This window comes from Conger conger, chromosome 14 (assembly GCF_963514075.1).
Source record: "Conger conger chromosome 14, fConCon1.1, whole genome shotgun sequence".
NCBI lineage: Eukaryota > Metazoa > Chordata > Actinopteri > Anguilliformes > Congridae > Conger > Conger conger.
The window spans coordinates 14,791,050-14,815,141 of NC_083773.1; the positions used below are offsets into that span (position 1 = coordinate 14,791,050).

At 42.4% G+C, this 24,092-nt stretch overlaps 2 protein-coding genes and 1 pseudogene across 2 annotated transcripts; 1 reads left to right on the top strand and 2 right to left on the bottom strand.

The window, feature by feature from the left end:
• Window positions 1-58: 58 nt before the first annotated feature.
• Window positions 59-14,672, bottom strand: LOC133109978 (ubiquitin carboxyl-terminal hydrolase 4-like; annotated as a pseudogene).
• Window positions 14,673-15,119: 447 nt separating this feature from the next.
• Window positions 15,120-21,804, bottom strand: emc3 (ER membrane protein complex subunit 3). Its single transcript, XM_061220172.1, has 9 exons — window positions 21,357-21,804; window positions 20,746-20,905; window positions 20,598-20,655; window positions 20,415-20,508; window positions 18,260-18,364; window positions 17,819-17,900; window positions 17,004-17,083; window positions 16,056-16,138; window positions 15,120-15,908 (listed from the first exon to the last, which is right to left on the bottom strand). The coding sequence occupies exons 2-9, from the start codon at window positions 20,898-20,900 to the stop codon at window positions 15,780-15,782; spliced, it is 786 nt and encodes a 261-aa protein (XP_061076156.1). The 5' UTR covers window positions 20,901-20,905; window positions 21,357-21,804; the 3' UTR covers window positions 15,120-15,779.
• Window positions 21,589-23,545, top strand: brk1 (BRICK1 subunit of SCAR/WAVE actin nucleating complex). The gene is made up of 3 exons (XM_061220173.1): window positions 21,589-22,029; window positions 22,511-22,593; window positions 22,685-23,545. Exons 1-3 carry the CDS (start codon window positions 21,912-21,914, stop codon window positions 22,709-22,711), a joined length of 228 nt encoding a protein of 75 aa, XP_061076157.1. The 5' UTR covers window positions 21,589-21,911; the 3' UTR covers window positions 22,712-23,545.
• The last annotated feature ends 547 nt before the right edge of the window (window positions 23,546-24,092 follow it).

Sequence of the window (24,092 nt, forward strand, 5' to 3'; positions counted from 1 at the left end):
AATTTGGCACTACTCCCAAAAATGTTGAATCTCAATTCATTCAGTAGGTTTACAAGCATTACATTTAAGAAACTTTATTATTCTCCAAAAACTGGTTTCCCTGCATGAAAAGAACAAATACTTAAATAAGAACTATGTGAAACAATTTTCTCAATAAAAAGAAATCTATATTTTACCTCTCCTGGGAATTTACAGATTGTACATGTATTTATTTCATACAAGCCAAACAAGAAACAATACAATATAAGAACTCATACAGAAAATATAATCTCAAACAATTCCCACTAGTGAACATTCCCATTGCTAAAAGGCAGCTGGTGCTTCTGTCAAAGAGTAGCACTTAGTTGTCAAAGTTTGTATTGTACCGTTGTCTAGTTTCCAGAGTGAGAATGCAAGATGGAGCCCCACAAAACAGTTTCTGGTTGATGGTGACTAGGTCCACCATCATTGATCAAACCAAACATGGTTGCTTCTTGTATTGCAAATACTGAGGAACAGGACAAATGTTGTGAGAAAGGGGAGAGAACACTGCCTACCTGAGACCCAGGCACTGCAGGTACACTAAAATAAATCCAGGGAGTCTGATGGGGAGCTGGGCTCTGGGTATGTACTGCCCTCCTACAATGTTAAATATTTTTTCATATTTGCATATACTTCAATCTCTAAATTTAGAAGTTCCAACCCATGAACAAAATGGCAGATGAGATGGGTAAATATTTTCCCCACCCCCTTGCTCAATACAGTTTGTCAAATGTGTATAACTGGGAACACTTTGGTTGAAACAACATGTGCATTTGGCTTTTATTATTTTGAGAATTTTCTAGTGGATGACAGAAAGGGGTTGATTTCATCTATGGATTTTAGGCAACGTCTAACATTCTGGTCGTCCAGGCATACGTTTCACTGTCGTATTCCCCTCTTTCCTCCAACTGTCTTCAGGCCACAGACTCCAAGGAGAGTCTCTCTCAGGACACACGTCAAACTAACAAGGGTTTTCTTTTTCGGCTCTTGGTGATGAACATAAAATATGCAGGAGAGAAAAACTGCCGATTCAGTACGGAGTCTTAAATGTCTGCAGTGGCTTGGTGTGTGCGTCAACATGTCTCAGTTCATTTCAATGCATGTCCCTGAAGGCCTGGCCCCTCAGTTAATGTCCATGTGATCGTCTCTTGTCTCAGACGCCTCCCCCTTGGAGGCGGAGGAGGGACGGCTGGTGCGCCCGTCTCCGTCTCGGCGTTGATAAAACAGGACATAGGCTGCTTTTGTCTGAGGAGCAGGAGAGGAGATTTGGTTACACAGCTGACACAGCACACCAAACAACCACTGAGGCACAGAGGACGGGCAGTTAGTAAGGAGCTATCAACACTATTCATCCCGGCATTACATTATGACACCCCACAATGAACTCTTACTGCCAATGGAAAAAGAAACATTCAACACAAGCTCACTGTAGTTATTATTATATAAAGCCTTCATGAAAAATAAAATTGCATCATACACAGTTATCCATAACATTTGGGGTGAAGACGACACAACTTACCACAATCTGGTCTTCTGTTGCAGGGAAGACACTGCTGTCGTCAAAGTAATGCCACTGTCCATTGGATTTGTTTTTGCAATAGGCTGTGTCTGTTGGAAGGATGAGGAATATGAGGGGAAAGCCAGACACATGCCTATCTTTTGGGACCTTAAATTGTCCAGCTTATTTCAAGACTGAAATTGCTGTGAAGTATTCTTCTCCCTTCATATTTATTTCTATTATTGCATATATTCTATTATATTCTATTATTATATTCTATTATTTGTCACACTGAATGGTTTCAGTCCTTTGGAAAAAATGTCATATTGCACAAGAGGTAAATACAAAACACATTTAAAAAAATGTTTTAATTAAAAGACACACACTAATATATCCCATGTGAAAAAGTCACCCCCTTAAACTTAATAACTGGTTGCAATATAATTTAATATCAGTCTTTCATGTCACTGTGGAGTGATATGAAACATCACTATTCTTATCAATAACGAACTTATCAAGCATGAACTGCTCTTTCCAGGCCCGGCCACAGCATCTCCACTGGACCTTGACTAGGCCACTCCAAAACTTTCATTCTTCTTATTTTCAGTTTATCAGATTTGGACATGCCTTTTTGCTTTGGGTCTTATTGCTGTCTGCATAACCCAATTATGCTTCAGCTCACCAACAAATGAGTGGACATTCTCTGTCCATATAACATTATCCCAAAATGCTTTTTCCCCCCATCAAGGTGTTTTTTTTGCAGTGTGAAACTAGCATTGATGTTTTTCTTGATTAGCAGTGGTTTCCGCTTTGCTACTCTCCCATGACTCCCATTTTGCCCAGTCTCTTTCCTATTGTGGAGTCATGAACAATCGTCTTATCTAGAGGCCTGCAGTTCTTTGGATGTTTTCTGGGATTTTTTGTGACTCCCTGGATGAGCTGTCATTGAGCCCTTGGAGAATTTTCACCATTGTTCCAAGTGTTCTACATTTGAATATAATGGCTCTCACTCTCTCGGTGGAGTCCCAAAGCCTAAGAATGGCTTTGTAACCCTTTCCAGACTGATTTCATTGATGTTTTTTCTCATCTCATCTGCAACTTAATTTGACTGTGGCATAGTGTGCTTGTAGAAACTTTGTGGCGTCTACTTGACTCTACTTGGTAAAGTTCAGTATGAGTGAGGGCAGACTAACCAAGTTCAGTCAACTGAATCTAATCATCAACTACAATTGGTTAATTGGTTTATTGAATAACTAAGGGGGCAATTTTGATCAAAGAAAAGAAATAGGCTGATTTAGAAATATGTCTCTGTCTGCTACAACATTTTATCTAAAGAAGTCATTCAATGTGACAAATATGCAATAGTAAGAGGAAATCAGGAAGGAAGCAAATACTTTTTCATGGCGCTGTACTTTGGGAGAGTACCATTTCAGCTCTGTCACCACGGAGATGATAGAAAAACAGCAGATAGTCCAAAACTGAGACAAACAGGACTTGCGCAAGGAAGCAAATTACTGTATCAAATTTCACCACATTTCATTTTCCAAATGGAAAAACAGTGGAGCTGATAGAGGGTTCCAGTTAACATTAATAAAAAGCTGATTATATTTGTGTATGAACACAGGCCAGGCACCGTCTGACACCTCACCATTTTGCAACACAATGCAAGCCCTGTTCATAGAAGGTGTGGCAGGATGTGAGATCATGAGATAAGAGGATGTATATCTACCCCGGACATAATAAGCGGTGCCAACGTTTATCTAGGAATGAAAGGTATGACACATTTATCTGTAGATATAGTAGATATAGTAAGTTGGACAAATGCTCTTTACATATTTATCATGAACTGCCACAAGAACAGAATGATGAGCAGAAGGCTGGTTCGTATTCATTTCAATAAAATAAACTGGTACAACGATCTGTTCAACTGAATTTCCTATCAACGCAGGCTTTGTACACATCAATTCAAACACTGCAGAATATAAAAAGTAATTACTCACAGTGCCCTCCACCCATTCTGCCATAGTGGTTGGACACAGCGATGAGGTCATATACATAGGGCCCTGCCCTAGGGTCACACACAAACTCTGACATGTTCAAGTCCCTGGAGACGAAAAACACAGACCGCCACCCACTCAGCAAACATTTTTCCCGTTCACAGTTAATGATTATTCATGCCATACACACACAATATGTGACACTTTCATCCATAACCGCCTTTAGTTATTCAACATAATTGACTTTATTTGAAACATTCAAGACATTTACTTTATTGGCAATGAAGAAAAATGGTGACACTGGGCACAATTGTCTGACCCTGCCAGCCTGCCTTGTCTGATGCAAGTTAGCATGAGTCAGCTTGCTGGAAGGAGGCACTGCTGCCGGATACTGTAGGTTTGACTGTGCCAGGGGTGTTACCTGAACCCACAGGGAAACTGGGAGAGCAGCACAGCCACACACAAAGCTGGCCTAATTCGAGCAGCTCCCCTGGCACATGTCCCCACACACCCTCCCAGTCTATGGAGCAGATGGCAAAGCAGAGGAACAGCAACTCGATATTCTGTGAACTGTGATTGTGGCTGCTTTCCTGCAGAGCTCTTTGTTTTGTTTTGGCTGGCCACACGACTAATAAACTTTTGGCACTGCAAAGCACCCATCGCCCATCTGTATAGAAGCAGCTAGAACACCACGCATGAAATCCTTTGAATTGTTGTGTTGTTTAACATGGTAATATAATATATAGACTATAAGATTACATTTGATTTTATCATTTGGCCTCATGAGAAGATCTATTTAGGTGTTATTTAGTATTATGGAGTATTATACAGCAGTTAGTTTCGACCTCAAATGACATAGCAAAAACAAACCACTTTGTTTACGTTTGGTTGATTCATTGAATCACAGATACAACTCGTAACATAGCAACACTTCAGAAGTGCTCCATTCTGTGCTCCATTCTGTCTGCATAATACAAAAAGGTTGAGTTACTGTATTGTTCTTTAATTTCCCTTTTTTTAAATGCATAAACATGTTGGGGAAACTGGTTGCATAATTGCAATAATACACTCAAGGTCGTGACTTACAGTGAGATAATTGTCACTGCTGTGCAGCTCAAACTTCTGCCTCAGCCGAATAACTCAGGAAAAGTCGCTGCCTCTCATGTATCATTGCATAATTATGGACTAATCATTTTTAATACTTTATCACAAAATGGTCAGGACGTTTACAAAATGCTATGTTTTTAATGTATTTTCTTTTTTTGAAATGATCACTAACATTGTGACAAAGGAGCTAAAACATGCACAGCAGTGGGGGTGTAGTAAATATTTTCACTTGTACTTCCTTTTAAAGAACAAAAATCCAAACGGCCTGGCCTGTGAATGTTTACACGAGTCCAACTTCCCCCTCGGCTACTTTCCAACCAACCACTTCCTGAATCAGTGCCATCTAGTGTGCAAACTGCAGAAAAGACTCATGCTGCTAAAGCAGGCCACCCAGTGGCAACAGTTAAGCTTGTGACCAACACTGTAAGACTTTAATGAAATATTAAAGGTTGAATGCAGCCTCAAGCATTAACCGTGCTCACTATTACAGTGATGATATGCATATTCATGCTTTCCCTGTGACTGATCACCAAAATGCTTCAGGGTAAACGGACACAGCGGACATAAATACGGACTGCAGCAGTGTACCGCTGACTGATATCCTGTCCTGTTAATCCATACCAAGTCAAGCAGCTTCTTGTAAGAGACATTTGGATAACCTTTGACCTCACTAGCCATGCAGACAGGTATGCAGCTTCTACTATTAACCATTGAGTGTAGGAGAAAATGGCCTGAGAGTCCTGGGATGAAGTGAGGGTCAGGGTTGCAGTGTACCTCACAGGGAAGTCTACCACCGAGTCCAGCTTATCCCTCCAACAGCGGTTATAAGAGAAGCGCTTCAGGTGCACCACCAGGATGTTCGGTAGAGACCACAGGTCAAACTTCTTAGTGGCCTGCTGGTGCTTCTTACAGGTGGGGCAGTACCTATAGAGTCAGACAGCTTAGCAGCACCTCAACTCACTTCAGCAATAACATACTATTCAGCTATGAAATAAGCACAATGAAACTATATTATACACATTACTCGAAAAAATAACTGTTGAGAAAGCATAAAAAAATGAATTACAGTTTCCTGGTAACACAAGCGTTCAGTGTCACTCAGGGCATTGTGGGAAGGGCGTACCAGGGGTCGTGCTGTCCCAGCGTCTCCATGGTGGTGAAGAGCTCGATGCACTCCCTGAGGGCCACGTTGGACTTCTTCTTGTGCTGCTGAAGCATGCTCTCGTGTTTCTCAAATGCCTGGGGTACAGGGGTGTATTTGTGTTAGAACAAACAAAGAAACATACACGTGTGCATAACATGGCCAAGGCCCAGCACTTGACTATAGGAGGAATTGATTTTACTTACCTCTGCCTCTCTGTCATCGAAGCACAGCTTCTTAATTTCCCAGTTCCAGTCCATGGCCACTGTGGAATGCACTGTAGACACACAGGGGACGCCTGGTCATTGCTGAGAAATACAATGCATGCTTCACAAAGAAAAATCTACAGTTTTTATACACTTATCAAAATTCACAGACCAAATCTGATCTATCCAACTTGCACATAGACATTTGAACACAGCCGGATGTAAAGAAAGGCCAGGGGAGATACTCGCTATTGAGTTTGAGGATGTCTCCGTCACACGGCAGTGGGCTGATGTTGGCTGTTCCGTACGAGTTCACCATGTTGAAAGAGAACAGCTTGCGGCAGGCGGAGCCACACTTCCTGCTCGAGCCAATGGGGCCATTCTCCCGGCCCTGCGAGTCCTCTGAGGACTCCGATTGGCTGTTCTCTGGCTCCGGGCTAACCTGCTGATCCATAGCTTCCTCCTCCTCTGCAAGACACACACACAGGGCTTTCCCATCATCATCATCATCACATAGTCACACATTTGCCAGCTCACAGTCTCACATCTGTCAGGTCTAAAATGCATTTTACAGTTTACATGTGAAACTGAATGTTCTCACAATGTTACTGGAAAGTTTTGTTAACATAACATAGCCACTACATTGCAACAGTATTAAGAGAACATTTTGGCTGGGGTGTTCTCTGAACAGGGTCCTACCTTCACGCATGCAATTGGGGCCATTGCAGGTGCAAGAAGGTTCCTCCTGTGGTTGGTCTGTCCCGTTGGCAATCCCTGACCTGCATGAAGCCTCCACTGACTGAGGGCTTCCACACCTCCCCAGGTTGGCGTTGTGATTGGGTGCCATGGTGGACTCTGATGCCTGGCTGCTGCTGCTGCTGCTTTGGGAGGCAGAGGTCCTGGCCTCAGAGGTTGAGCCCCGGGGCTGCCTCACATAGCGCCTGCAGAAGAGGAACAGTGAAGCAACCAGCCACAGCACATAGCATAGCATAGCATGTCTGACCTATGCCAAACTAGTCATCAGTCCACCCCAAAAACCTTTTGTCATTTGTGCATAGCATAGCATAGCATAGCATAGCAAACTGTACCAGCAGTCTCTGTTCTGCACAAGCGCCTGCAAAACCTGTCATGGAGCATGCGCTTATCATCCTTCCCCTCCATTATATTCACCCATATACTGTCCCTGATAGCCATCCTCAGGAGAACCAGAGTAATGGGGATCCCAGGTTCATAACGGACCTCCCCAGCCTTAAACACAGGTCCCAGGCGCCGTGCCCTCTCACCCCATGCGCTGCAGCACCCTTTGGTACAGCAGGCTGACGGTGAGGTTGTGGCGGGGGACGGTGATGATGAGCGGCTGGCCGAACAGGATGGTGCCCATGGAGCCGCCCGTGTGCTTCACGTGCTGCTCGCGGAAGTACAGAGGCAGGTTCATCTTCTCCGAGTCCTCCTCTTCCACCTCGTACCTGTGACAGGGAGAGGGGAAATCAGGGCTCTCCACATCGCAGGTTTCTGGGAAATGCTTCGTAAAACAGGCAGGAAATAAGAGGCAGCCCAAGGACTGCAGTTCTGATTGAATATGCTCTTTACTGACCTTCCCTTGTGAATGTAAATGAGTAATGGGGTGTGCTAGGCTCACATTGCATGAATGAGTGCAAATGAACCTCTTACACAAAGATTTCATCTTTCTCCAGGATGTTACTGAGGTCATCATCCCGCCGGTAGACTTTGTGAAACCGATGACTGTAAACATCAGCCACCACCATCTAGAAAGACATTTCAGTACTGTTTACATCACATGCATCTGTAATGGGTACTGCACTCGCGACGCCTTCCATTACAAAGAATGTGTGCGATTCCCACAGGCTGAAAAGAAGGAACACTTTGCTCGTAATGTTCCCAAATTAAATAAACGGGCTACATGACCTTTGTTTAGAAACGAATCAAATGAAACTGGAAATATTTGAACGTCGCAGCATGTTGTCAATGTGCGGTGCGTGGTGAAATCCAGGCAGAGGTTGAGACAGATGGTGATATACAAGAACTCACATTCTCTGCAGGAAGTCTGGAGAGAGCAGACAAGGCAGCACAGAGGTCAGCCACAGTGCCCAGTTTGGGAACCACCACCCTGTACTGGATGAGAGAGAGAGAGAGAGAGAGAGAGAGAGAGAGAGAGAGAGAGAGAGAGAGAGAGAGAGAGAGAGAGAGAGAGAGAGAGAGAGAGAGAGAGAGAGAGAGAGAGAGAGAGAGAGAGAGAGAGAGAGAGAGAGAGAGAGAGAGAGAGACTGTCACACATGCAGCTTTTATGGCACACTGACCCAGGTTCAACACATCAGACTCCTCAGTCAGTGTGGCAGAACTGGAGTCAATGATGGTAAAGTGAGGGCATCTTGTTCAGTTGGAGGATCACACCAATAACACAGAGACACATTCTGGCAGCTTCCGCGGGCTCACCTGCATGGGTCTGGTCTGGGGGTCAGCTCGGACCAGGAGCACTTCGATGCCGCGGTGCTTCTTCATGGGAAGGGGCAGAGTGAGGTAGCAGAAAGGGTCAAAGGTCACAGACACCTTGGAGCACTCGGGGCAAACCAGAGTAGACTTGAAGAGGCCATGGAAGATGTCCACTATGACAGAGTTGTTGCGTAGACGGTGGTTCGTCCAGGCTTCCTTTGCTACAATCTTAATACACAAAAGAATTTAAAGCATGTTAAAATTAAATAAAATAAATATCTCTCAATTAAGGTAATTTATTAATGGTTGCAACCCAATTGAAGCAATGAAAAGAAAAGAAAAAAACATTGAAAATCAAGAACTGCACCAATAGAATGCATCTTAACCCATAAAAGTATGGCTTGAAGTGCCTCTTCTATATGATGTTTTTGTTTTCAGAGGCACATTTCAGAAGTATTACACCTCCCAATTAAACGTCTTCTCGGTGATCTGTGTGTCTGTTCAGCAAGTACTGCAGCTGGTGACAAGGGCAGAAATTATCAGCCCTAACTTTTCCAAAGCAAATCACAAAATCAGTACATCTGGAAAAAAACAAAGGGGATCTGCACAAGAAGGCATTCGAATAATATCGATTTTACAATTTGACTTTTCATAGTATAATTCAGGCGGCACGGATGGTGCAGTGGGTAGCACTGTCGCCTCACAGCAAGGAGGTCCTGGGTTCGAATCTCTAAGCGGGTTAGGATAATGAATGAATGAATGAATGAATATTATAATTCATAATCATCCATATAATTCATAATATTCCTGTGAGATCTGGCGCGGTGGAGGCGCGGGGTGTGTGCTGCAGCGGCACCTGGTCCGGCCGGCCCTCTGCGTCCCTCAGAGCCAGGTAGGGCTTCTTCTTCACGCGGTTCAGCTGGCGTGGAGCCCGTCCAGCAGGAAGGCAGCAGCTCGTGTGAGTCCTGCTGCTGGTACCCCGAGAACTGGGGAGCGAAGCGGCCCACCTGGATCTGGGGGGGGGGGGTGGGAGACGCAGGTAAGACATCATTTCAATACACTCACAGTAAGATGAGGCACTTCCTAGCCTAGCCTGCTCCACTGGAGCGTAGCCAGCCCACTCACCTTAAACGTGCGGGGGGCTACGAAGCTGTTTCCGGCTGAGCCAGATCTGCTTGACCAGGCCGGCGTAGGCCTCTGCGATCTCCCCCCTCATTCCCAGTGGATTCTCCCGGTTCAGCTCGGCTTCGTACCGCCCGTTCAGGAAGTACTCGGTCAGAGGGGACGTGTTGCTCAGGCACTACAAGGCAGTTAGGGGGGGAGAGGTGCATTAGTCCGTGAAGCCATTTACAGCCAGAAAGGCTGTTCACTGCTTATAATTTAAACATTTACAGAATAGGAATGAACCCATTTTACCATTTCTAAACATTTTCATTCAAGATTCCTTCAAGATGATTATTTTTTTAACCCTACCATAATTTAAAACAAGCTAAACTGCACTTGCGAATCTGCTAAAGCATTTTCATAATTTTGTAAATCTATGCTTACAGATACGCACCTGCAGAGCGAGTTCATGAAGCAGGTGTTGCCCAGGTTACTGAGGCCACACAGGCCTGGCTGGACTGGGGCTCCTGGTAGTCGTAGGATGAACTGTAGCTTCCCAAACTGTGAGGGTAGAGAACCTTTAACTGGGTTTGCCCTCGTGAGACCTCCTACAGCGTGAAACTGTGGCGTAGCTGAAATAACGAGCTCTGCACCGCGGACTTGCCTGCTGTCAGAGGGGCGCTGTTGTTCAGCGTGTAGTCTGAGTTAACGCCACCGTTCCCGTTGGTGACCGTGGAAGTGATGCGGCAGCGGAGTTGGAGGAAAGCTTTGGAGAGGTAGAGAAGTTCCGAGATGTGGTAGTACTGGACCTGACAAAACAATAAAACCTTCATTATAGCACAACTGATAATAAAATTGTATTTTCCCCCCATCTAAATATTACCAAGAATTACTGGGAATTTTTCTTCATCACAGATCAATTTATTCAAGTATGTCTTACACTTGCTCACTGGTGATATGAGCAATGGGTGACAGGTGGAAGGGTGACACCCACAGGGCTGAATAGCATTTGCAACCTCATGGTCACATATTCCAGCCCAATGTGGCAGACAACAAACAATCCAGTGTTTTTTCCAGTGGGTGTAAGGATACTTATTTGCCTAACAAATTGCACTTGCTTACTTTGTATGTTTGGATTGCCTGGGCCATGTGCCATCGTCATTTCTCCGCTCAATCACAAGCACCTGTGAAGCAGAAACCAGTTAAACGCACAGTACAGACCGTTTCCGCCCCATCAGCGGTTTCACACAGAACACTCACAGTCAGCACCGTCAACAGGAGGGGAAGGCTGTCACAGAAACCTACTGCAGACACCATACAGCACAAACCACTGGCTAAGCAAAAGCTTTCATTTCAATATCTCTGTGGTACAAAAATAATTTGTCCTAGCCAAGGATGTGTCAGACTGACAAGGCCATAAGCACAGGCTCTGGGGCTCGGAGGGTCTGATTTGGTACCTGGCCCTGGAAGAGGCCAGCGTCCTGCAGGGTGCTCTCCGGTTTGATGAGCTGCTCATACGTGTTGCTCATGTACTTGTTCCACAGACGGGTCTGCTTTTCTCTGGGGATGTTGAACAGTGACCTCATCTCCTTCTGGATTGTGTCTACAGAGAGGCGGAGGGGTGGGATTTCAAGACCGTCCAACTGAGCATAAACATCTCTTAGATGTTTGGCATTCCCCGCTAAGGACACTAGCTGTGCGTCGGCAGATGCGCAATTATCTCACCTATTGTATCAGCCTTGCTGAAATGCCTGGCCACCACACTCTCCATGTCTTTGTGCTCACATAATTTCAGCTCCAGTAGGTAGACCTCAACTTTACAGTGCTTCACAAACATGCCATATTCCACCACCTATAAAGGAAGCAAAAAACACCCCAAACAAACAAGTTAGCTACATTCCACAACCTTCACAAAATTAGTCTACTGCAAGAGCCGAAAATCTGCAACCTGACATGTGAGATTATGAGATTATATTCCAAATAGTGCATCTTTAATAAGGCACACTTTATTAAAATACTCAGTTGGTGTGTGGTGAGCATTCTGGTGCAAATTGGCAGCCGTACATCACCCAGGTTGGTGCTACACATTGGTGGTGATTGAGGAGTTTTCCCCTCATCACTGTAAGTGATTTGACTGTCTAAAAAAAGTCCTATATAAAATGTCATGATCTATCTCACTAACTACATTATTCCACTGAATCTAAATGCCCACTGATTACATCTGAAATGCAGTGTGGTTTAGATTACTGAATTCCTTATGTCTTTGTTCGGGCAGAGGAGACAGGGATAACTCACCATGTCCAGAAACCAGAGGCCATAAGAGCCGACACAAAACCATTTCAAATTTGCACTAGCTTTTCAGTCAAACATATCACACGTGATGATTTAAGAGGCAGACTCACAACTCATCACCGCCACAAGATGACCACATTGGTTGAAAGACGTTGGTCTAAAAGCGCAAAGAGTAAATGCATCTATAGCCATTGTTCGTTTTCTTTTTCAGAGTGTCTGGATCCATTTTTTTGTCAAGCATAAAACCAGCCCATGCTAAATAGACAGTATACTTTCTGCTGCTCTGCAACGTAACCCACAACATCACCATTTTGACTGGACTTGTGGAAGGGGGGGGGGGAATCTCACCTTTCTGACGATGGGGCACTGGCCCTCCAAGCACCCATACCACCCAACAAATTGCTTCCAGGCTTCAGTGGGCAAAAGAACATAGTCCAGCTCGTCTATAAGGTTTTCCTTCAGAGTCTGTGTCTTATTGTCTGTGGCACAACAGCATAGAGGGAGTCAGTACAGGACCAGGATCTTCAGCCATTACAAAACCGTTAAAACTCAAAGGTTGTGGACCACACATATACTGACATTTCTGCAATGAGCAAGCAGTTGCGAAAAACTAAAAACTAAAACCAAAGAGCAAGGATATAGAGGTTGTAATTTTACAAATGTGCTTTTCAAAATTTGGATTGAGCCAGCATTTCCCATCCTGATCTGCATGCTCAAATTGAAGTTCCTCTGGGCCCTAACTTAAAATCACATTTTCCGAAAAATGGACATAGACAGTGCAAGAGGCCTACAATTTGAAATTGAGCAACTTTGTGGTGAGAGATGATGCACAGAAACACAGAACTTTTTCAAGTCTTTGACTCTAGCTTACCCAAGAACAGTGCAGAGTTGTCAATAGGTCCTGGAAACAGACTCGGATGTCCAACATTATACAGATCCCAGTTGTCAAAACCCACATACTTCTTCCACTGTTTAAACCACCGGCAATCAATCAAAAACCTAGGAATGCAGATAATTATCACTACAATACTGAAGACGAGGTACAGTTGAAACAGTGAAATATGTGTTTAACATTTGGAATAGCACCACACCTGTACTAATACTTCTATGGGACATCTCCAACATTTCGCCATATTAACAAAGGTAACATTCATTTGTACCAAGTGAAGAAGAGCTTGAAATGTAACATGTAAAATGTAACCATTTAACATGTTAACATGTTGACAAGAAAATTACCCCCCAAACAAAGCACTGTGGACACTCCTGCTAATAATAGCAGTAAGGATATAAAACTGTAGTGTTGCTCTGCATAACCTTTTTTTCCGGATTGCATCTAAAATCCAGCTATGCAAGCTTGACCATCTTGAAAATTGAGCTGGTCTAGCTGGGTATGAACTGCTCAACCAGCTAGTGCTGGAAGCTTGTCTGACCTGGTAAAACCATGTCAAGCTGGGAGCTGGTCATAACTGGTCAACCATCTACACCATGTTGAGCTGGGAGCTGGTCTGAACTGGTCAACCAGCTACCAGCTGTTTAAAAATCTATTTGGTTTTTCAGCAGGTTTATCATAAAATAAAACTAAGACAATAATAACCTTGTTACGTGTAAATCACTTTGTTTACGGATAAAGTGATTTATGATGATTGGTAATGATGTAGTTAGCCTATGTGGACCCAGAATTGCACAGCCAAGTTTGCTCATCATGCCTTGTGGAGTGTGGGTCTTTAGGGATATATGCGCAGATACACACAACCCTGAATACGGCACAGGGTACTGCTAGGGTGTTTCCTTATGCAAATGAACATGTTTATGCACACTCAATGTATGAACAATTGGACAATGTAGCCAACCCATTTCAATACTAGAATCAGCTGGTAGCTATCATTCTGTTCCAACACGGTTGTCAATCAACAAGCATCAATTCCTAATAATTTTGCTTAGAAAGTCATTAAAAAAGACAAAGTTGAGTTTTGACACCCGCACATAGCCTACACTTAGCGTGACATCTAAATAACTGACTGATTAACGTTAGTGGTCTTCTGCTCAAATTGCTCTGTAACCAGACATCGAGACCGCAAAACAACTTATCTGCGTTTGTAAAACTACCAAGCCAACTGCAGTGCAGTCTAGGTTGTGTTCGGTGGTAAGGAGTAACAGTTACCAAACAAGGCAGTAGCTGGGTGCCATCCAGTGAAAATGACAAAGCAGTATCTAACGTTAGCAAACTTAACCGCTGTTATTGGGACATCAGCTAGCGGCCTGTACGTCCACGCACTTTCCTGGTCTGTGTACACCGTGCCAGTGAGATATATAGTTAACCACCGCATCCAAGGGTGCTGGAGGAAGTCACCTGCGTCTGTAGCCAGTTAGCCACGACTGTAACCCAAGTTTGTTTATAGGAAGCTAGTACCGTTAGTTAACACGGCTCCAATACATAACGGTAAACTAAACGTAATACCAATGAACATTTCCTAATGCCCTTGGCATTACCTAAACCTCGCTTTTCCCTGCCTCGTACCCACGGGCTTCCCCGGCTAAGATTCCTGACGCAGGGCCCCCTTTAAACGAGAAATAACGTTAACGTTAGCTAGCTGGCTAGGTAGAGCTCAAAATTTGGATAATCTCTCACCATTCATCTCCGTTTCGCAACGGTGTCTTTAGAAGTCGCTCAATGCCCTGCTTTTGGCTATCCGTTAAAGGTACGGGTGTCTGAGCAGATACCGGCTCCGCATCAGGCTCAGCCCCGCTACCCGATTCGGATCCGCCTCCCTCAGCCATCGTGCCGTTACTGAGTAGGTTCTGCGGTGCGCGGATGCAACCGAAATATGAGTCACGGGCGCACGAGCCACACACACTCCAAGTTCCTTTCCCTGCCAGTTGCTGGAACTTCAAACGTAAGAGTTTTGATGTCACTAGCCCTTGTTATGTTTGAAATAACGAAATAGATACAGTTGCCGTTCAAAACTTTTAAGTTAGTGATGCAATGTTTAGCTCGTTACAGTAACAACCCAATCATGTAGCTGCCTATTTAATAATAGTAATGGAATCACTGCAATTCCCATAACCAACTACCATGCCTATCAAGCAGGCTACTTGTACTTGTTCATAAGTCTTTTTCTGACAATGTAGCCTATGCTTGGCTTCCATTAGTGGCCTCCTACCATCCTGCGAGAACCGAAATTGGGCTGTCTTAAATATGCGGTAGATATTCTCCCATAATTGTGAATATATTTGTCTGAGTGAGAAGTAAATTATATAATGTGTGGTGTGGCCCAGAAATAATCACTCTGTACTCATACATGTCTTGTCAAAACAGTCTCTTTACAAAACAGGGGATAGTGTTACAAAAACTGAGTTGGGTCCATAATGAAAATAAAACACAAACCACTGCCACACATAAGCAAGGCATGACAGTAGTGGGCCACATCAAAAGCCAACTGCCATCACAGTCCTCAACTCAGGAATTATAGCAACCAAATAGGGAATGGACAGAAGAAACAACGGAACACTATACGTTAAAATGAGACAGCAGTAAAAACAAAGGGGTTGGATGAAAGAGACAGGCTGCAATTTTCATTGAAAACCCCATACAGTAACATCATTACACCACTGGGAGCAATTTCAAAATGGCTTTTCCATTTCTATGCAATGGTATCCTTTAATGATGAACTAGAGTGGATGATTGAAGGAAACTCCTCACATGTTTTTAGTAAAATTACTTTTTTAATTTTCATTAGACAAGTTCATTAAGAGGGAAGGGGCTTGATTCAGTTTATGTAGTGGCAATAATGCTCATTTGAATATAAACTAGCATGGTGTAGAACTGCTTTACAGATCAAAACATTGTTCATTGTTGGTCATCACTGGACTTTTCTCTCAAGCAGCTCAACATAAGATGTCATCCCTAACTAATGTTCGCAACAAACTGAGCCCATTAGCGATCTTTACTAGTGCACATCCAATCAGAAGATCCCGGAGGGCAACTCGCTGCTGAACATTCCATCCAGGTCCAACTCCTTGCTCATCAGTTCTTCTTCCACACTCTCTAGTGCCCACTGGTGGTCAGTTAGCTCCAGGGCTTCCCATTCAGCCTTGAGAGGATGCAGAGCACAGACTCATAGAACAACTACACCCTTACAATCAAAAGCACACTGTGTACATTACTGGACCACACTATACTTTAACTAGATAAGAACCAGCTTTAATCTCTACTTTAGTCAACCTTTGTCTAATTTTACCTTAAAAGCCTTGTTGGTGTCTGCTGGCATGGCCATGGCTGCCCCACTCATCTGTTCCTGCATGATTCGGGACTGATCAGCACCTGTAAAGTCACATTATACCAACATTAAAGCCATATCCACTAAAATCATCTCAAAACCCTACAGTAAAAAGACAGCATGGCAGGAGAATTATTAAAGCTGACTAAAGGTCATGCTCAAATGAAAACCTGAGTCATTCCCATTAAACACAAACACCACTACTAGACCGAATCAAATATAATTGACCGAAAGGGCATCCAACACTGTTATTGGTATGATTTTTTTTATTTTTTGTCCACGGTGAGCAGATGGCCCAAATGTTGTTTACCAGTTGCTGAATTCCATGCAAACGTAAAAGCAGTGCCTTTTGAAAACATCAATACAATCTTCTGTGGTGCTGGCATGGCATTGGCAGTATCACAGTGAAACAGCAGTGAGTGAGGCCAGGTGCCAGTTCTTATTTACATACTAGCCCTGCACTGTGAAGAACAGGAGCCTTGCCACTTGGATATTGCTGACAATGCCATTGGCCAGATACTATTTATAGCAAGTGTTTTGCTGTTAAGCTGACATTGAAGTCTTGGAAGGGAGAGCTGTTATCTTTTTATGAGGCAAAGAATGCTACCACTGAGCCCTCCAGCTCTCTGCCCTTCTAGTGGGTATCACATTTTTAAAATACATTTCTACTGCAACCACTCTCTGAACCCAGCATTAGCCTACTCAAAACTATGTATAGGGACTGAATAGGAAAGACATCAGCTACAATTTTCAAGAGGTCAGTTTTTATTAAATCAGGAAACTAGTCCAACTAAAATAATTAGCAAGACTTTGTCTAAATAGTTTCTTTTGTCCCCACGAGCCCAGAGAGGAGGAACTGTTCTGAAGAACACAGGGTTACAGTATGTATCAGAGGGAAGCATGTCTTACCATTGTCCTGTCCTAGAATCAGGGAATACATGCTGCGAAGGCCAAACACATTCAGGAAGTACCAGGATGCTGAGCTCACCCTGAGCACATAAAGAAGAGCAGGAATATAAGTGCCACATCTACCTCATACACAGAGATGTAAACCCCTTCCAGGGTTTAATACTTAACCGTCTCAGTCCCAAGCCCAGTATGAAATGGCTCCACCCAAACCCAAGGGGTTTTGGCTTCGGTTGGGAAAATGTAGTAGGGTTTAAACAGGGGCTCAAAACAATAGTATAGCAGCCATTTTGATTGGTTGAAAAGGTATAATGACAAGACTGCCAGATGCCACACTTGGGATTTTACGGTAGTCACGCTTGAGTGCCATATGGCAATCCTGGGACTGAAAGGGTTAATGGCTTATCTTTTGACTGGTCTTCATTTAAGACGGTCACAAGCACATTCTGAGGCAGAATACTCAAATTCAAGCAGCACTGAGCAGTAATATTGGAATTTTACACAATAGCACATTTCTGGACCAACGGGGACAGAATAACTTTGGACATCATGGCAATACAATGACAGGCAGAGATCCTAAAACCAAGTACTAGCTCACAATTCTTTAAAGAAATGTCTGTAATAATTAACCTGCAACTACTGTACATTTAATTTTACTACAGTGACTTCTTAAATACTATAAATATTTGTGACAATTTCACAGCACCATACCATGTAAAATATGTGTTTATTAATTGATTTAAAACCAGCAGGACAAACAAAGAATGACACAATGGAATTGTGAAAGTGGTTAAAATTATTCAAAGCATGACACTGACCAGGAGGCGTCAAGAGAGAGCAGCTCGATTCCTTGCTGCAGCATGGGCTTGAAGCGCAGTGTGAGGGGAAAGGGTACCTTGGCTGCCAGGACAAAGCGTAAAATAAACTGAGCACTAGGACCATTTCTACATGTATACAATGAGCTAATCTTATCTTCTGACATTGACCAAAAGTCCAACTGTTCAGCTGTTGAAGCTTAGGTTCCATCAACTTGACTACATATTGAACTAAACATCTCAAACATAATCTTAGAATATCAAGCAATTCACATTTTGCTTCTCTTCTGTTGGTTTCATACAATATTGTAATGTTGCAGGTAAATTCTTAATGTGAACGCTGGCATGTTTCATGAGCTGCCTTTATTATTATTTTATTATTACTGATTTGGGCAGGGTATCAGCAAAGGTACTGAGCACAAGAAATCAGGGCCCCATACTCACTTGTAACAAAACCTGAGAACGTCCAGTTGATCCAGCCTCCAATGAGGATCATGGGTAGAACATTGGTCACATTTCCCTTCATCATGTCTGTGAGCATGCTGGGATCTGCATGACAAATACCGTTACAGGTGCAGCATTAAACGTGTGTACAAACAAGTACCACATTACCACAACTGAGCCACTTCTTATTTGCAATGTGTGGACCAACATGGCCAACCACCCAAATTGTAAGATTTAAATGCCAACTGAAAACATTTGTACTGTCCCACCCCATTAGTATTTGAGAGGGGCTGATGAAAGAATGCTGTATGGTCAACATGGCCACAACCAAAGAGTATCATGCAGTTACAACCTGCTAGTTACAATTTCTTACATTTAACCAAGTAATACATTTTATTTATAAAGCGCCTTTCTGGACACCCAAGGAAGTGTCTGTAGTGTGAATGTGAGGAGGAAGTGAGCTCCAAAAGTTTGGAGTGGCACAGCTATATGCCTGATCACCAAGGAGGACAGGCATGAGGAGGGGATATTGAGATGGCCAAAAGAGGAGGAGAGAAAGGTGGGAGCTAGGTCATGAAAGGCTTTGTATGCAAGGATGAGGATTTTGAATTGACTACAGAATTCAACTGTAAGCCAGTGGAGCTTGCGGAGAGCAGTGAGGATGGAGGTCATGTGGTTTTGCATTTGTCAATAATCTAGAGTTTTGAATTTGTCGGTAGTTTGTTGAGGGCTTTGTTTGGGATACCCATGAGAAGCCCTGGCTCAGGCAGTAAGAGCAGTCGGAGGGTAGCCGGTTCGATCCCCCGCCCGGGCTGTGTCGAAGTGTCCCTGAGCAAGACACCTAACCCCTAAATGCTCCTGACGAGCTGGTTGGGGCCTTGCATGGCAGCCAATCGCCATCAGTGTGCGAGTGTGTGTATGAATGGGTGAATGGAGAAGCATCAATTGTACAGCGCTTTGGATAAAGACGCTATATAAATGCCTACCATTTACCAAGTCAATTTGAATGGACGAGAGTTTAATTAATTGTGTTAAAAAGGAAAGTGTAGATTCAAGAATGACACCAAGGCTATTGACTTGAGCAAAAACAGGGAGGTTAATAATTCATTGGGATGTTGAAATTAGGAGTTTTAGATGGTACATTTGGAGCTGACAAACATTTTAGTGTTGTTACTATTCAGCTGTAGAAAGTTATGGATCTTGCAGAATTTCATTGCAAAAATTACAATCAGACTCAATTTTAGATTATAGGGGTGTTACAGGTATGTAAAGATGTATGACATTAGGATAGTTGTAATTGTTACATAACCAAAACCCACTGAAAACCAAAGCTATTTTCTTGAATTCTACAAACATAAGTATCCCTAAAAAGATTTCCTTACAAAGTTATGGACCTCTATATCTCACATTTCGTGCCATCACACATTTTTCATTGTGACACCCGGGAAATTTTAAATGACTCGACCAGCAAAACAAAATAGACTATGTAGCTGAAATCTTCAGGTATTTTATCTCATCACTGTCTACCAACACACAGCAAAAGAGAAAGATCCAAGAGATGCAGTGGTGCAACCTCCTGGAGTTGGCATGGAATGCCCTCATATTTGTGAACCAATCATTTATATCTGTGAACCAATCATTTTGTTTGGAATACACAAAAGATAAAATGTAGGGTGACAGTGTTATGGTTTTACATAACCCGTTACCTGATTCATTAGATTAATGATTGTGTAAGGCAATGTTGTCCTGATGTTGGAGATAAATAAACTAAGCTGGTCGGTTTGTCATCGTTTTACTGAAGACACTGAGAAATATCCGTCATTCAACTTTGTTTCAGATAGCGTGGGAGTATATTCTTTTTTCTTTTTCTGGACAAGCAGTTTTTCACTTGTGCCAGATCAAACCTAGTTGGCTTTTTAAGTTTGTAAGATACACATTTTTTTTGGGAAACTCATTGCATGGCCCATGGTTCATATTATTTATTGAATGATGTATGAGACAACAATACCCAATAGCTGACTGTGTGTAAAAGGTATGCATGTGTTTTATAGCAAAATTGTAACATTACCGTATGTTTGATATAAAATAGGCTTATATTCTTATGGCTAAGAATATTTGCATGAAATGCCTTCTGACAGACCCCAGTAGAGCTTACCTGTCATTGGTGATGGTGGAACAACCTTTCTTTTAGTTTTTTTAAAGAAGCCATCCTCCTGATTATTGAAGAAAAATTTCCTCATCAAGAAGGACTACAGAGAAGAAGAGCGGTAATGTTAAACGGCTGTATATTTCATACAATTATTGTGATTAATGCTGTTTCTATTTTAACGAGACGCACCTGTTTAGGAATGTACTTTCCATTTTCTCGCAGAATCCTGCTTCTGATGAGAACCTGGCTGGGTATTAAACACAGACAGAACAATTCAATGCACCAAATTATGGTACAAGAGAGCAGTACCAGAGGTATGCAAGTCCATGATGTTTACCTGTCCGACACCTGCTCCAGTGTGAGTTTCTTGTCACTTTGTAACAGGATGGAGACGTAGTGGCGAATCACCCCAACCAGGAAGGTGATAAAAACGATTGGCAACACCACCCATAGACGGATGTTGGAGTCCAACAGCAACTCTGGCTCAGCCATGACAGCTAGGCGAAGATAAAATTGCAGATTACAGCATGTTCTCGAAACGTTATGAACATATGACGGTAACTTAGTAGTGATGCCACGCATTGCAAATCCCACCTACCATAGCTAAGCAGCTATCGTTAGCGTACTAACTGGACATAAAATTTATTTCATTTGGCTTCCAACCCAAACGTGAGACATTCCAACTTATTTTCTGAATGAGTGGTATTTTGTTAGCTAGCTATTATGGTAGGCTAAGTTAAAACATAGGCGATGTACCGAACAACACATTGCAAAATGCAATTAATATTATACCAAGCGAAAAGCCATCGTATTGGGGTATCTGTAGCTAACATCGCTAGCATTTGCTAGCTTATGATGGCAAAACACGAGATTAAAAGGCCTATATATTTGAAAGGACCATGCAAATAAAACGGTTAATGTTTGAGTGAATTTTGTAAAATTACTTACCGACAGTCAAGGTTGGAATGATTTTTTCGAGCCGTTGAATTTCCGGCTAGGAATCCGCCTAGCTGCTCCGTTTCGGCTCCTCCGACAGCCGCCCTCTAAAACGGAGACCGTAAGCCAGCTACCGCTGCATCAGCAGCCATGTAATAGCCCAAATACTTGTAACCAGGAACTGCGCTATGTGCGCTGATGACAAGCAACAAAGACACAGGAAGATAACAACAAAGGCGAAGAAACAATCGTGGCTAAACGTAGTGCCCCCCAAAGGCGACAACAGATGTAGCGAGCTATTTTGTAGTGCTCTGGTCCAAATAAAAATTGTATTATTTAAATACAAAAAAATACTTTGAATGTTGGTCAAACAAGTAGCAAACTAAATACAGAAATTTGGTTTAATTTAACTCTAATGCAAAATAGTGACTGCTATGTAGAAAATGGCAAAACGGCCATTTTCTTTCAGAATGAGTGTGTTGTCCCCTGGCGGTGTCGTTGGGGATAGAGCTGAGGTTGAAATTATTGCGAAAACGGGCGTTCTGCTATTCTTAAACTCGCGAGAAAATGGCCGGCCAGGAAGACCCAGTGCAGAGGGAGATTCATCAAGACTGGGCAAATCGAGAATATATCGAAGTTATTACGAGCAGCATCAAGAAGATTGCAGATTTCCTCAATTCTTTTGGTAAGGACATAAGCTACATCTAAACCTTGGTAAACGTCAAATGGAACCATGTAGCTTGATCTGTTTCTTTCCAACCACTCCCAGCTTGTTTAACCTGCTGTTTCTAATATGAGCAGGGAGTTGCAACATTGTTGATATATTGAAGTTATAGCTAGCTAGATGTAATTCATTTAAATGAAAATAATATTTTGGTTCATCTTGCTTTGTAACCAGTCAACAAACATAGCGAGGCTATTAACATTAGCACAGCCATTGTATACGGCACTGGCCCTGACCGTAGCTATGCCTGGCTCAAGCTTTAATAACCGGCTAATGTTACATGGATAGCTTGCTTACATATTTTAAGACCTGAATTATCATTCATTGTCTTCTTTCCGATTAAATTCCACTTAAGTGGTGGACTGTTGTTTGAGTTTGCTAGTACTCTAGGCATATTTAATAAACACAGAATTGTCATAACACCGTGTTTTTTTTACGGCAGATATGTCCTGCCGTTCCCGCTTGGCGACTCTGAATGAGAAATTGACTGCGTTAGAAAGGAGAATCGAGTACATAGAGGCAAGGGTAAGTCTCTTAGTCCTTTTCGATGTTAAATACCAGAATGTGAAACACAACTTGAGCTTTAATCTTTTTTCCCCCCTTTGTCTGTATCTAGGTGACGAAAGGGGAGACGTTGACTTAAACCACCTCGGATTGTCGGACATGATGTCACAGCTCTTCACAAGAATGACCACCAGACTCTGTTAGCATTTAAATTTTTGAGTTAACCTTTTAACAACTGAGTTAAGATTTTAAATTGTTATGTTACGTGTTTATATGGGACCACTATGGAGTCTGTCACTATTATCTCTTATGGTGCTCGAGTGTTTTAAGGCCCCAGGTTGTATTGTGCAGAACCTACAGGTCTCAGAGGTCTGCATTTCAAGGACACACTGTTCTTGGTGAAAATTCTTAAATTACAGAAATGTATATCTACAAATATATAGTTTTCAAAAGATTTTACAATGCAATTTCACATTTCTTCAAGTATAAAAACCCCTTGTTGAAGGTGATTAATGTTACCTGACCATTAGCTTGACTGATTGCAAAAAATGCTTGACATTAGGCCTACTGCAAAAAAAACCAAAAAAAAAAACATATATATATCATTGGCTCCATCTCCCCAACCTGCCTTTCTCTGTTCCACTGTCTGACAGATTAAGTTTTTTTGGCCCCATCTTTTTTTGAGGATGTGTGTTTCCCAAAGCAGTAAGCTTGTATTGAATCATGAATGAGAATTCCTTGTATAAGACCGGCAATATATACATTTCTTTTTTCCAGTTGTGTTTTACAGTGTGTGTTGACTATTTTGTGCAATGCAAGTTTACAGGACAGAGAAAGGAGTCGCAAAGTGCCAAGTCCTCTCTCGCTACGGTGGTTTTATTTTTCTCTGAAACCTTTTATGTTCCTATATGTACAATTGTATGTGACAATTGCTTTGTTTTAAAATACAATAAATATAAAGTATATTTAAAAAGGTTTATATTTTATTGATTCACAATGTTTTATACCATGTTACTTATTTCCAGTTTCTAGCTAACCTACACCAATGGTGTTTAGCCATATTATAGTATATTGTGTGGGCTTGGTTGAAACTGGGGCTTTCAGGGTTCAGTCAAAAAACAGTGAACCTTATGTGATGCCATTAGCATTACCTTAAGTTATTAGATGTCCCGCTCATACTGTGAAGAAGCCTTAAAGTTTACAAGGCAGTATGGTGCAGCTTTTTCTTTGATCTTACTCACCTTGAGAACCAAAACAACGATTTAATTCCTCTTCAAATGTAGTTTATTTGCGAGGATGCAAATATTTAATTGTATATGTGTCCTTTCTCCTGGTTGATGCGAGTGTTTGATAACAGAAAATAATATTAAAAAGTGAACGTAGCAGACTTAATTTCTGCTATATAATCGTAAACATGCCCAGAGACAATCCTTAGAATATGCTACGTTTGTTTCCATCCATTTGTCTCATAGTCTAGTTTTTATTAAATGTATTTTCATGGTTTGTTATACGTTTCATTC